Source organism: Apis florea, unplaced genomic scaffold (genome assembly GCF_048593485.1).
Source record: "Apis florea isolate Af1SG1 unplaced genomic scaffold, ASM4859348v1 contig_2201_pilon, whole genome shotgun sequence".
In the NCBI taxonomy this organism is placed as follows: domain Eukaryota; kingdom Metazoa; phylum Arthropoda; class Insecta; order Hymenoptera; family Apidae; genus Apis; species Apis florea.
In genome coordinates, this window is record NW_028256542.1 from 1648259 (window position 1) to 1664615 (window position 16357).

Genomic DNA, 16357 nt, shown 5'->3' on the forward strand with positions numbered 1-16357 from the left:
TAATTCGAAGTACCTTACAATGACACCCTAAAAATACAATATTCATATCTAATATGGAATATTAGAGTATATCATGAAATGAATAAATGTAAGTAGATAAATATTTCAAATTATCTATAAAAAAATTTGGACGAATATAAAAATTTCAATTACATAAAAAAAATACATTTACATCAACCTATCAAATTTAAGTGTTGGAAAAAAAAAATTTCATATCACTAACGAAAATAATTATTAAGTATATATCAATTTAAAACATAGATTATCAATAATGATAACAATTTGTAAATTGAGAGGGACAGTTTAGCGCGGATGCTGCGTATTACCTTGCCACTTCACCATATCATCGTCATTAATGGCGCAGTATAGTAAGAGTATCATTTGGGTTTGACTAATGCAAGTACGTACCTGCATTAGTGTGCTAGCGATGAGAAAAATTTTTAATGGAGTTTATAATATCATAAACAAGGAAAAGAAAAAGAAAAAAAAAAAATGGAACAGCAATGTGAAGATACTCAAGTACGCGAAGTACCTTAATTTAAAACCACGCCATCAAGAGGTAATTTAATACGAAATCATAAATTACATTTAATTTTTTTAACGAGTATACGTTTCCTCCTCGATCCTTCGTTCTATAAAATGAAATATGAAAAACCTTTGCTAAAATGTAGAATATGAGAAATAAAATTTAAATGATTTTAAAAAATTGTGATGTTGAGAGGAAAGGGATAATTTTTTTTCTTTTTCGGTTGTTGGAAAAATATATTTATTTTTTTTAAATATATCGAGGCCAACGTTTTCTCGTCAGTAATTCTCTATGTGAAATTTCTATTTGCTCTCTAAACTATTTTCCATGGGCTCGATCTGATCAAAAGGAAATATTGAACCAGCTTACCTGCAGTATTATTGGACGATGGCTTCGACTTCTCCAAGTCAAGAGACGACTGGTCAATTCTCCTGCTCGTATACCTTCGCTGGAATCTAAATTTTGACAGAATCGTGGTCGAAATCGGAGATTGCTATAAAAAGAAAAAAAAAAAGTTAATTAAAAACATATGAGAAGTAAAAATTAATTCAAAATAATTGATATTCAATTTTGTAATTGCACAAAATTATTATTTAAAATCTTTGAATATTTTATTAAAATCGTGTTTAATGATTGTATAATGATTACAACATGCTGATATTATTGTACCACAATAGGTAAACACAAAGTTATAAGATGTATAACACACTCATTAATACATTTACTGTGTACCTTTAATAATATGTATATACTTCGAATAAAATACTTGATAATATTTGGATATGTAAATAGACAAAAATTATTCGGATAATAATTATTCTGTATTTCTAAATAACGATGAAATACTAAAACTGATGTAATAATCAAGAATTTCGAACATAGAACCGATCATCTTTTAGTTATTATTCGAAAACAATCGAAAGATGTTCGATTCTCAACGATTCTCTGCTGTTTCAATAGAAGATATTATCTCTTAAAAAATTTTAACAGTCTCTTAATATTATTATCTACTTGAATATAATATATTCGAGTATAAAGTGAATAGTTTTATTGTGTATATATATCACATCCAAATCGATATATATAAATTTACTTTTATAATATATGAAATACATATAAATATATAAGATATAGATAGCGTTCACCGTGTATAAAATCATCTCTATAAAAGTAAATTCTGATTAAATAAAATAATAATTCAAGATTTATATTTTACGATAATGATAAATATAATTATTGAAAATATTCATTTAAAAATTAATAATTTATATTATCAATTGAAATAATAATTCTTTAATTAGAAATTTAAAATTTTGAAAAACATTATTTTCTAAATAAAATTTCTAAATAAAATATGATATAAATAATGAAAATTCGATCAACAGTAAATGTATTAAAATCATTTGTAGATGACAGAAATAGCACGATTGTAATAATCTTGGCGTTAAAAGACACGCTTCTGTTATATCAAGCTCAACTTTGAATTGCACGCGGAAGTTATATCTTCAAAGACATCGTTTAATGCTGTACTCACTCGTATCCAACCAACGGATTCTGTCCTATCTCTTCTTTTCTACTTTTCTCGCTCTGTCGTATCACGTTGTCTGTTAGATGTTTTCCTGAAACACGACATTTCATAGGTATGTTAGCGTTGAATTTGTAATATTACAAAAAATATTGAAATTCCAACCAGAAATTTTTGAATAACTTTATTTATCAAAAATATTCATTTATAACATCAAATATCATTAGATATGATATTTCAAAAAATAAAATAGGGTCTAAAAATTTATCTTTTATATAAATATTGATAAATTAAATAGTTAAAATTAACAAAGAACTGGATTATTAATAATGATAAAATTTATTTCCTATTCTTTGATAATGCATATAAATCTCGTCTGTTTATTTCTTCTCTTCAACAAATTCCAAATAAATTAAATTGGAACATTATATAATAAATTTCTAAATTTTAACCTCATAAAAAATTTTTTTTGTCAATTTTCCACATTCAAAACTTTCAGAGATCTCGTTATATAAATATTTTGTCTCTGAAGTAATATTTTCTACTTGCTATTTTAAACACTTTTGAAAAAATAGATGAATAAAATTGAGGGAAAAAAAGAAAAAATGTTTTTTCTTTTTTGTCATTCGATAATTTCAACGCATTTCAAATTTCAGCAAATATTCACGAATACTCGAAAACTTTGTCGAGTGCACTTGTTCCACAAGCAACATTGCTTGTTTTTTACCTATCAGCACTCTTCACCAAAATAACCATATTACTGGGGAATGAAGAGAGAGAGAGAGAGAGAGAGAGAGAGAAGTAAACCGTCGAAAGACGGAGAACAGAAAAACGCACTCGGTCGTGACGCAAGTGCTGAGAATTAAAAAATAGCGAGGGTGCACTCTCGTGAATGTTTCACGATTCCACACGCTTTTGGATTACACGCGTTCTATGCTCTCTTACGAACTTTTCTCGTCTATATAATTACGAAGAAAAAATTATTTATATTTCGCTTATATTTTATTCATATTTCCTGCGTCCTATTGGATAATTTACGCGGGAAATTTATAAGTCGAATGTATGAAGTAATTTCGAAAGCGAAATTATGTTTGTAAATAGAAAGTAACATGATAATATACTATATGTAATAATAATGATACAATTTTTCATTTATTTTCATCGTTAAAGTAAACAGGAATATAATAATATGATAATATGAGATAATGAGATAAATTGAAATAAATATTCAGACTTTTTTTTATCAATTATGTTGTAACGTTATCAATTATATCATATAAGATTAACTGTATAAAAATTATATATAATAATTTATAATTAATAAATTTTGCTCTTAAGATTTTCAATTTTATCAAAAAAATTGAATATTTTGAAAATTTTAATGAATTTTCTTTAACACGATCTAGTATTTATTATTTTAATAAAAACAATTTTACATATTTTTATTATTTTTGTACAAAAATTATATTAGTTTTTTAATACTAATTTTCCAACTTCTTAAAATAGTAATGAAAAAATAATGTATTGGAAATCTATTTTATAAGCTGATGATTGATTTCCTGTATTAATGTTCAACCAGGGTCTTTGATTAATCGTAAATCGAAATGTATTGTATGTTTAATGCGTTGAAAACTTTACACACCAGTGACAAAAGTGCAGTGTATTCACATATAATTGAATACAATATTATTTTTAAATAGAATAATCGAAATAGATGAATTCTCTAGCGTTTCTAATGTTTTCAAACTTTTATAATAACAAATATAAAGAATATTTCAACTATACTCTCAAATATAAAATAATAATTAGAAGAAAAGACAAATATTTTACTATCCAAGAATTTCTCAAATATTCTCTATCCCTATTAATTCACATAATATTAATGTTTAATATATAATATTTTTTTAAAAAATAATTCGACGTATAACAACATTATACCAATTATTCATAAATTAAGATAGAACTCCATTTATCTGACTTTTATTACATATTACTTGTTATATAAAGATAAATGAATATATCACGAATAGAATTTGAACAGAAGTTTCTCTCGGGTAATTTCTTTATCAAATTCGTTCAATGAAAGATAAATTATAACGACATTAACCATTATTGATTAATTTTCCATTCAATAATTTTGTTAATAACTTTTATGTAAGTTTCGTTACAAGTATAACCTTACAAGTATAAAATTTTAATTGATAATTCAATAATATCCTCTGATAAATCTGAATTGATTATATTTATTTATCAATAGCGATATATTTACGTATGTTACATAAAGTTAATAAGTTTTCTTTTCTTACTCTAATTCCTCGTTCCAATAAATGTATTTCAAATACATGGAGTTCTGCTATACTACCAATCCTATAATCTCACTTAAATACTGCACCAGGAACGATACGCTCATTTCCAGGAGCGTGTCGCACGCGAATGGAATGTTCGATACGGATCTTCCTGTTTTCACATCTCTTTCGGTGTCAGTCTTAGTGTCGGTAACCTCGACAACCAAGTTCGCCAAAGCATGTAAAATATACGTGCTCTAAGCGATCATCGTAAACGTATCTCAATAGATTTACCGCGCCACGGATCCGTACAGAACAATGCTGTATTTATTGCCGACTAAATATAATCCGGAAAGCATTCGCAGAGACAAACTCGATCAACAGTATAAAACCGAATTCTCTTTCTAATTTTGAGACTTTGACGGTAGTATCATGTGAACCGCAACTGTTTCGCGCATGCGCCGATTACACAATTGCTTGAAGATTGTTATGTAAACTGGAAAATAGTTATAGAATAGAGCGAAGACTAGTTCAAAAAGTCAATCGTGAATCTGGAGTTATAATTGTTTACGAAAATCTTCGTACACTCCGTGAAAAGATTGAGAAAGAAACTTAATAGCTGTTGAATCATCGAGATGCGGATCATAATAATATTAAGATTTTAATCAAATAATATCAAGTTTTATCTCATAATAATACCAATTAACTAGATAGGGATAATTCGTAGTTATATATTCGGACAATTTAATAAATAGCAATATCAAAAGAATAAATACTAAAATATCATTCCGTACAATACGATTGTATTAAATTAAAACATGTTGTCGCACAATCCACATGGAAAAAAAATCGATTTGAAAGATAATTGCCGTATTACAATTTAACGCACTGAATACTATTTTAATTTAAACACGACGCATCGACCGTAAAATGTGTAATTCGTTGTGAATGAAATTGTCAACAGGAAATTTTATTATTTAATGTGCGTGTTTTATAGTATTTTGACTTGTATGAATTTTATCTAATTGGTTATCTCATCAAATAGTGTGCATACAAATAAAAATACTTATTATTTTTGAATTCATAATTACTAATTTAATTAACATATAAGATCTAATTAACATAGAGTATGATATTTAAAAATATCAAAAGAAAAAAAATGATAAATAATTTTTAAAAAATGATAATAATTTTTTTTAGGAAATTAAATAAAACTTACCGTTTTCATAATTCTTTTGACTGAGAGAAAAATTGTGATTTACATCTGGAGGATCAGCATTATCGAACAAGTCAGAAGATAATTGTCTTTGCAAACGAATCGTTTCATGCGTCAATTCTCGAACTTGAATGAGCAGCTCCTGATAATTTGATACCGGAAGCGTCATTGCTATTGCACTCTGTTGCCTTCACTGCGCCTTTGCGCTCAAATTTTAAAAGAATAGCCATCCGATTTGAATTCTGTAACAGACGAATATTATTTATTAATATAAAATATATCGTGCAAAATCTCAATTAAATAATTACGTTAATATTAAAAAATTATTTTAAAATCACTTGAAAATTTCTAAGCACTATTCCACTAAAAAAATTTCATTACATTATATAATCATATATAATCATATATAACATATAAAATAAATTTTTCTATTTAGAATAATTTATTTTTAGATAAGTTGCGTTTTGGCCAGATAATACTTTCAAAATTCATTTTAACCATAGTCATCTTGCGATTATAAGTGACATCAAAGCACGAAAAATCGTGAAGAACGATGTCATACATTGAATGCGACTGAGCTCTAAGCTACTCAAACTCATCGTCCTATATACACGGGAAATATATGTATATGCGGGGAACCCTTTTTAGTTGAAAAGCTACGAATCACGAGTCGTGCAATTGCAGTCTGCGTATTTTACTATGCATATGTACGCTTAAGTGCAGCACTCGTTGGTGCTTAAAAGAGCTTTTGTCGATGGGGACGAAACACTGCAACCCTCTTCCTATTCGTGACAGCACTAGCATGTCACGTGAAAAGCACGCGTGCATGAGGAAATACCCTAAACTTACCACATTCGTTTATGTCAACCAGTTTGTCCTCCAAAACATAGTAACCGCGGTCAATAATTGTTGGTTGATTTTATTTTTACCGATATTTTACTTACTATGAAAAAGTCTTTTCAAATTTTGTGAAGATTTTTATTATTTTTATAATTTTTGTGATTTCTTTTTATTAGTCTTGATTAATAGATTAATAAAATTATAAAAGAAAAAAAAATTACTTTTATACAAATTGTTTTATGATATATCTTGAATTTTTTAATTATTTATATTTTAAAATTTTTATAATAATCGGTTCAAAAAATATAATTTGCAATGAATTATGTATTTAAATCTTTGTAATAATTAGTTCAATAATAAAATAAAATAATAAAGTAATAAAATAATATAAAATAATAAAATAAAATAATACAATAAATAATACACAAAATATCATTTGATGTTTGTATATATAAAATGTATGAATCGGTTAATTCTCAACGCGAAAACCATGAATTCTAGGTGAACCCGTAGATGGTACACGCATAGAAAATAATGTCGTGGAATGAAGGCATAGCGGGTCCGCCAGAGCGCGTCTGTTTCGCTTCGTGATCCATGACTGGAACCAGTCTAGATTGCAATAAGAAACTGGTAGAAACTTTGGTTGAATGCGGCTTGCAAAAAGAGAGAATTTCGACCTGACTTCTCTCGAAGGTCGAGAACCGAGTAGAAGAAATTGAATCGATAGAGCAATCTCGATATTCTATCTCATCGAATTATAATTGCGTATATATATGATATATAATTATATCAAATAAACTTATAAAGAAACTATTTTTGGAAATCTATCGAAGAATCTATATTTTATGATTTACTCAAACTTTAATTTCTTAAGAGCTCAATGAAATATTTAAAGTTTACTATTAATTTTTAAATATTTGATTAATTATGGCTTATGGCTATAAATTTAAATTATGTAAATATGAATAAATAATTATATTGTAATTTTTGTTATTTTAAAATTATGTACACTTATATATCAGCAACTTTTATAGTATCTATGCTTCGTACGGCGAAACCTTTTCAATGCCATCATAATAGAATCATGCAAACGTTCTTATAGTATAATCACACACGATCATTAATGATTTAAATTTCATATTGACGTAAATAACAAAATATTGAGAATAAATTTGATTTTAAATTAATTTCATTGATATAAAAGAGAATTTAAAAATTTTTATTATTTATAAGAAAGAAAAAAATTCCAAAAATTTTCATACAGAAATATGAATAAAATTCATTGAAAAATAAATAAGAAAAAAAAAAGAAGATAATTATAATTATATCTATAAGATATAAAAATCTAAAAATATTAAAAAATATAATGATATAAATATATGTATAAATCGTAAAGTATCATTAATTATAAAGAGTATATATAGTGTATTTTATTGCCTCGACTAATAACTAATAAATCTTGCAAACATTAAAGTTCGTCGAATGCTATACTTGACCAGATATTACGTATGCTAAGTGTATGCGTAAGAAGATCTACATATAAAACTCCAATTTTATAGGAGTTTAATGTCAAAATTGTATTCCAAAAATATAACACTCTTCGTCAATGTTCCTCTTTGCTATGTTGGAATTTATTAATGCGGTCAACGCTCATAATTATTTCATGTATCAAAAATAATCTTTATACTGAAATTAAAAATTATTTTATCTTTATTATCCAAAAATTATTTAATTCAATTGTATTCCTATTTACTAGTAATTAACTGAAATTAGAAATCAAGAATTTTGGATATTGATAAAAGCAATAAAAAAAGTTATAAGGAAAATATTAAACCGTTGAACTATAAACTTATTTATTTATAAGTTGATTAATATTTTAAGACGATATTATATTATATTTAATCTTATATTTCATATGAAATAAAAGTGCACTGGCTTGCAAGTGTTGTTAAGCAGAAGTTGACCAGATGCATTTTGAATAAACTATTTTCCACGAAACCATTCTTGTTTACTGGTTTATTGCGTGATATTTTATGAGAACGCGGTCAAAATAATTTCTTGGCAGTCATAAAAAATAATTTCACACGCTTGCAATCGAATTTAGGATAACATAGAAATCTCAAAAACAATGATGTAATTACAACATACAAATAGTGATGTGTTACAACATAGAAATAAGATAAACGTACTATTTTTTTGTATTTACATGTTATTTTGTATAATTAATTAATTTTTATATAATATCATTAATATTGTATAATATTATTTTAAGTAGGTTAGATTAGTCACAAATGACTGAAAAAGTGTTACATTAGAATAAACGCATAATATATATACAATATAATAAAATTATAATTTAAAGTGAAAATTAAATATTCTTGATATTCTAAAACAAGATAATAATTAAGTTCAAACAAGTATATAATGATGTATATTAATCAACGCGGTTACAAAGCTAATCTCTTTAAAGATGCTGATAATTAAATAGTCGAAGATTGTAGTGTATTGTATAACGAGAATAATGAATAATTATAAACCTATTTAAAAGCATTGATTATAATGTTGATTAATATACGATATCTTTTTTAAATATTATACAATAAATTGTGATTTATTTCGATAAAAATTATTATTTAAAATAAATAATAATTTAAAATAAAAATTTTCAATAAAAATAAGATTTATCTTAATATATATATTTTTATATCATTTTAATAAATTTATTAAAAAAAATACTCTAAAAATTTTATTTCTATACAATTAAAGAAATAAAATGTTGCAGTTTAAAAAGACCACTGAAAGCTATAATAAACAAAAACCTTCTAAATAAAACAATACACAAATAATTGTCAAATATTTTATGATTTAAAATTGATTGAAATAAGATCTTGTCAAGGAGAAATAAAAATTATTATGCATTGATCTAATACAATCATTGCACAATTTTTTTATTCACGCTGATTTCTAAGTACAAAATGAACTTATTAATTACGTACTATATTTATATCCTGTAGACATCCGCTATGAGACTCCCAGAAATCACCAATTTAAAATTATCTTCAATCTTGAGTCAGAAATAAAGAATCAATCTCTCACAGAAAAGAGCAAAGAATAATAGTTTGTGTTATCTTTTAAAAGAAGATAAAATGCAACGATAAAATTATTAAACGAGAAATACACAACACTGTGAAACAAACACGAGAAGAACCTTCTCCTTTCGCTGTCCAACGAAAACTCATGGTGCACGCTCAACGCGACTACGGAGGCTCTTCCTTCCCCCACTCTTAGAAATGGAAGTTAATCGTGGTGGAGAAACCCCTCGTGTCGTTTCATGGCTCGTGTTTAGCGAGATTCTTCAAACATGTGACGAATGCCCTGGAATCGTTCCGAATGTTATTCAAAATTAAGAGCCTTGAACGATCAAACCTTCTAATAAATCTCATACCATCCTAATGATGACCTAAAATTTCATTGTTTTGTCACTCCTACGTATATGCAAACGTTCCTACTCGTATATTTCTAACTAATATCATAATCATACATTTGCTAAACTGAGGTGTCGTGAAAGAGAAGTGTGAAAAAAATACAATCTTATTATATTGATGAAGAAATAAATATAATATATGATGATGTGTGAGCGATTTTATGTTATGGGAAAGCGTTGATCATATGAATATTTTTGATTTTGATGAGAAATTCATCTATAAAATTATATTTTATTAGAAAAAAATTATCATACATCATCAAATAAAAAGTAATTTCATTTTCTTAAAAAAGTTAACTTTACAGAAGAAACTGTAATTTTAACAGAAGAGATATTAATGTAAATGATTGATGGTACATTAAATAGAGAGTGACGATAGAAAAGTGAAAACCACTTTCATACCAAATTTTTTTTATTCCAATGAAGGTTGTAAAATGTTTTCGATGATTCAATATGCCCTCGCGCCTAGCATCCAATCACAATGAAATTGAGTATATGCAGAAAGCTATCAAGATTGTAGTAAAACCACACAAGGAGAACCAGTAAGGATAAACCTGAGGTTAACAACAAATAAGATGAAGATGATATACATAAGATTTAAATATACTTATAAAAAGAAAATTCAAACATATGTAATAAACAGAGGCTATTTTAATATATTATGGCATAATACTTACATACATATATAATACATAGTTCTTTTATTATTATACTTTCTTCTTTATAATTATTTTTTCAATAAATTTATCAAATATTGTTATTTTATAACCCATAATTATTTAACATGATTAGAAATACTAAAGTATCATAAAATATTAAATTTTAATGAACTTATCTACTTTATGATTATACCATTATTGCACATAAAGTGCATTAAAAGAAAAATAAAAAGAAAAAAAAACATTATGAATAAATAATCGAATATACTGTGATTCTCGTTGAAAAGGTTAAATACATTTTTTACTTGAAAGAAAACGAACGCTATCGAATTCCTCGCCGGTTAATTATAGTTACAAGGTTTGTGACAAAAACAGAAGATGCCTTGATAGGAATGTGTACCGGTTTTCGTGGAATACCATAAAAGTATAAAGCACCATGTGCGACTGGTTGATCATGAAAAGTATCATACGTCCACGAGACCTCGTTGCATCGCATTTATAAACCTATATCGAATGCGATTGCTTACTACGCATTTCTTGTATAATTCGAACAAGAAAAGAGCAGTAAAAAAATATGGAACTTGTAAATCTGATACTTGATGTTTTTTATGAAACGAATACTTGAACATTCATTAAGTGCTTATATTAATTGATCTTTAGTATCTGGGTCAAACAATGCAGTTTTATTTTTAGATAAAAATAAAGAAATCAATAAAAATGTGTTGCCTAAGCTATTTTTCTTAAACTTCCACCAGATACTTGTGATTTAAGAATCTTGAATTAATATCTAATAATAATCTTAATACCTTCTCATCGAAATAACGATATTAAAATACGTTTTAGATGTAGAAAATTGAAAAAAAAAAAAGTTGAAAGGAATATATACTTATAGAAGACTTACCTTCGCTAAACTTGCGCATGTCCTCCGAGATCCCGTATCGTTCTCATAATTTCCCTCTTGATGGTGAAACAAGGGAGAGCACTCTTCATGTGCGTGCGTTTTCTTGCACTACAGGAAATAGAAATCCAATACGGTCACGGTAGTCTCGAATGAGAGAGCAACTTCAGTGTTTCACCTTATCCTGTGAATTAAAATACATATATCTGATTTAGAAATAAGAAGGAATAGTTTTTTATCTTTTTAATATTATGGTAAGAAGAATTTCTAAGATTATAGATAATTATAATTGAATATTTAAAATAAAGATTTCCTAATTCAGTTTGAATACAAATTTTAATCTTTTTTAAGGATTCTTTTTAGCCATAAAAAATATTGTTAAATATTATCATGCAATAAATAAGATTATAGATAAAAAGATTATAGATAATTATAATTGAATATTTAAAATAAAGATTTCCTAATTCAGTTTGAATACAAATTTTTTAATCTTTTTTAAGGATTCTTTTTAGCCATAAAAAATATTGTTAAATATTATCATGCAATAAATTTTTAGTATAACATTATAATTGAAATATTATTAAATTACTAAACAATAAATAAAATATGTTCAGAAAGAATTAGATGTATTTAAAATTATGTAATAAAAAAATATTTAATCTATTTAATTAATAAATTTCACAATTGTATTATTGCTTTTCAGCGATATCCATCTTCACAAATAGCAATTATTTATTGGAGAATTTGAAGAGAATACGGATTTATCCGAATCTTTTTGCGTCGTATTGTCTGCTTCATTATCGCGGGAATTTTAATTACAACTTCAAACAAGTGGAGAGAAGAGATGCGCTTATTTATACCGTTTCAGAAGCTATGAATTTATTACATATTGGTCGCCACGCTCATCAGACACAAAATCAATTCATGACCCAAATGATTGTGCGCCTCTTCATCAGCAACTTGATTAGGGAATTCATTTGAAGAGTAATGATTCCGTAGCTTGCCAACGTGCAATTTGAAAGGAATCAAAGACACTTCCATCGAGTTTACGAGTACAAATGCGATAATAATAATAAGTTGAGTAGAGAGAAAATATTGTACAGAAAGAAACTTTTTTTTAACTTCATTAACTTTATTATATTCGATATTTATATCTTATATATTTTTTATATAAAAATATAAAATATATCTAAAATAATACTCTTGTATTGTATATCTTATTTTATATTTTATATGTTTAACAAATATATAGTAGATATAGACATAATCTATATATGTAATATAATAAGAATATAATCAAAACAATAAACTTAATAATTTCATGGATTTTTACATTATAATAAGTTTCACGATATATATAGAGAAAGTTTTCCATGTACTGTAAGATATTGCATTTAATTGCAAATTCTGGTTATCCGGTTAATTGTACATATTGCTTTCACACAATTTGCATGCATTTGAAAATTTCTTTGTTGAATTGGACTAAGATCATTAATTTTATCAATTAATAAATTTATTTCATTATAATCGAAAGATTTATTTTCTATATCATATTCTATTATTATTTATTATTACTTATTATTTTATATCAAAATAAATAATTTAAAAAAAAATAAATAAAATTTAATAAATAATATATATCTCGTTATTCTTGTTCCTTATAACATAATTATATATAATAGGAATTATTTTTACAAAACTATTCATAAACATCCTAAAATGAGCAAACAAATAATTTATTTTTAAATCATAGTCATTAAAAAAATTATTGTAATTTGTAAATCATTTTCATAATGAAATTATTTTATTGATTCCGATTATTAGTTTTCTATTTCTTGCATTGCATAACTTAATAATTAAACTGGGTTATGTAAATTTCAAATTGTATTTAAATTCGCAGAAAAAAATATGGAATAATGGCGAAAGATAATGCCGCGAAATGAAGATATACTGAGTTCCGTAGAGCACATTTACATTGCTTCGTGGTCCATAACTGAAACCAGACTACATAGCAAGAAGAAACAGGTAGGTACGTTAACTGAATGTGTCTTTCTCGAAAGAGGATCTCTGTGTTTCTTCCGCGGTTGGATGAATAGAAGAAAAAGTTTCTGAATCTCATCGTTTACACTGTCTAATAATAAATAGTGTGCACGTCTATTTCTATCTAACGAATGAGCGTTTCGAGAATCGATACATTCTTTATGTGCAAAATTGTATAACCTATATATCAACATTAAAATTAAATTAAAAAAAAAATGTTAGGCAAGAAATAAATTCCAAATAATTAAATTTAAGAATCGATCGCTTTTAGTCACTTTCGATTAATTTATTATTGTTAGTTAAAAACAATGGAAAGGCGATCAGTTGTAAGGTTAAGTTTCTCAATTATCATATCGATTTAAATATTCAATAGAGATATATAAGTATTTAATTTCGAATATTAAAATTTGAATAATTTTTACCTAACTGACAAATACCTCGATACATTAGATCTCAGAGATTTTATTCGAAATAATAGTTTTAAATCCTAGTGATCGTCAATGATTCTATACGCATCGTATATCGCGTTAAATTAATCTAGTTAGAATAAAAGCTGGTAGCGAAGCGTTACAAATGGAACATTTCTTCCAATCTACATTGTTTGTGAATTGCTAATTATTAACTAAGAGATTGTTTCAATTATGCGCCAGTACATTGACCTGTTCGTTTGCAATGTCGTGACGGTGAAAACTATAGTTTATCGAACATGGACGGTAAGAAATCGATCGAACAACGTACTTAGTATATGTTGTGTTCACGTGCGAGCATAGTGAAGTCTAGACAGTCAGTTGCTACGTTTTATGACCACCTTATGCCAAAATCCTATTCCAAGAATATAACTGCATGGACATCGTACATACATCCTTTTATAACTTACATAAAATTTATTCTATAATATTATTCCTCTTTCCGTAGATAATGTTTTTGTTTTGAAAATATATCCCCATAATTTTGGAAAATTTATAGAAACAGTACTATTATAATGCATGTAAAGTTTTACATTGTAAAGTAAGAAAATATTTCTCTATATTTTAATTTTTCTTAATATTTATTTTTTTTAATAAGAAGATCAATATCAGTTAAAAAATTAATATTTTCATTTTATTATTTTTATATTTAAATATATATGAATTATATCAAAAACAAATATATGAAATATATTAAAATATATTAATCGAATAATTTCTTAATGCAAGTGAACATCGGGTCCGTCAACTTTACTTCCTTTATTTGCTATATTTAGTTATTTTTAACTTTCGTTATAGTATCCTTAATTCGCAGCATAACTCATTGCTGTTTTCATTGGTTAATCATGAAAATCATAAATCGAAGAAAGATAATAAAAAGATAATAAGATAATAATAAAAATCGATATGATGAAATAAAATTGTTGATTAAATAAAATAAAACAAAATAATTTTAATGTTTATATTTTAGGACAATATTAAATAACTATGGAAGCTATCAATTTTTCAATTTCAAAAACATATCGCATAACACTGAAGAAATTCTATTTAGAAAACTATTTTATATTTCTAAATTTTATTAAAAAAAAAAAATTTAATAAAGATAATATCAGGAATCAAGAAAAGATGAAAAAAAAAGTAGTTAAATAACAATGTGTATCAAACTATAATAAACTATTATTATACTTTAATATTATATTATTATAAACGATAATATGAACTAAAAATAGAAATAATTATATCAGTATAAACATAGAAAATAGATATCTAATAAATATAAAATAAATATTTTCAATAAATTATTTAAATAATTATACGTGAATATATATTTAGAAAAATTTTGTAAATGCGTAGAATACTTATTTTCAAATATTATTATCAATTTATTATTATTTAATAACATGAAAGTACTTATTGTCATGAAATATCACTACAAAATAAAGTTTAATCCACGAAAGCATTCAAGATTTTTAGTTTATTATTTTATATTATACATTCAATATATACATTCAAAATAACATTCAATAGGTAAAGTGTTTTTATATACTACAAATTCAATTTCGGCTAAAACAATACATAAAATCAAAAAGATACTACAAAAGACACTCATGAAAGTAACCAACTTTTTCAATATTTTTTACATAATTTTTATACATAAAAATATAAAAAAGAACTATATATTTCTATTAATAAAAACTAAAAATCATTGCACTTTTCGATGATTATATTTATACTTTTTGAAAATAGTAATTTAATTTTTTTAATATTTCGATAGTTTTAAAAAGATAAAATTTCTAATAAAAATTATATATATATTCATCTGGAAGTACTTACTTTATAGACAGCAGTCCAAAGATTTTTCAAGTCACCGACCTTTGTATATATGTACCTATGTTACATCAAATCATCTTCTGTTTTGAACACGATAGAAAATGTTTTTCATTTCACACGCATTTCTACACAATAAAGATATTATATTTTTCACATATAAATTTCTTCTTATTACTAAAGAAAAAAGAAAAATTGTTGGATAAAAATAATATTAACAAGAAACGAGAAACGTATACAAGAGATCTGCCTCCTACCGTTGTCGTTCGAAAACTCATGGTGCGAGCTTGATGCGATCGTGTGCTCTTCCCCCACTCCAACAAAGTTAATCGTAGTAGAGAAACCCCTTGTGTTGTCGTATTTCGAACCTGCTCTTCATATATAAACGAATACACGTGTACTTATATACACTACATTCAAAAGTTGAATATGCTTATTACTAAAGAATTCTTAAATTTCTTTCTTTCTTAGAATTAATACTTTAATTTTTTATGCATTTTATAATCTTTTATTATTCTGTATTTTTTAAATTTCTTAAAATACTTTTCGCTTTTATATCATATTCAAAAATATATTTTTTTGTATGCTGA

The 16357-nt window shown here is 25.4% G+C and overlaps 1 protein-coding gene across 6 annotated transcripts in view; it reads right to left on the reverse strand.

Annotated features, from left to right (window-relative positions):
- The window catches only part of LOC100867120 (uncharacterized), a 43340-nt gene extending 27163 nt beyond the window's left edge, over positions 1–16177 (reverse strand). For 4 of the 6 annotated variants that reach the window (XM_012483405.3, XM_012483406.3, XM_012483408.3 and 1 more), the window contains exons 1-5: positions 15774–16043; positions 11437–11617; positions 5556–5794; positions 2061–2145; positions 896–1019 (exon numbers count right to left, since the gene is read on the reverse strand). In XM_012483405.3, coding sequence (XP_012338859.2) covers positions 896–1019; positions 2061–2145; positions 5556–5721 — 375 coding nt within the window. In that variant the 5' untranslated portion in view covers positions 5722–5794; positions 11437–11617; positions 15774–16043. Of the gene's footprint in view, positions 1–895; positions 1020–2060; positions 2146–5555; positions 5795–9388; positions 9630–11436; positions 11618–15773 lie in introns of those variants that run through there. The other 2 variants (XM_086917228.1, XM_012483403.3) reach the window with 2 other exon arrangements.
- Positions 16178–16357: the final 180 nt, after the last annotated feature.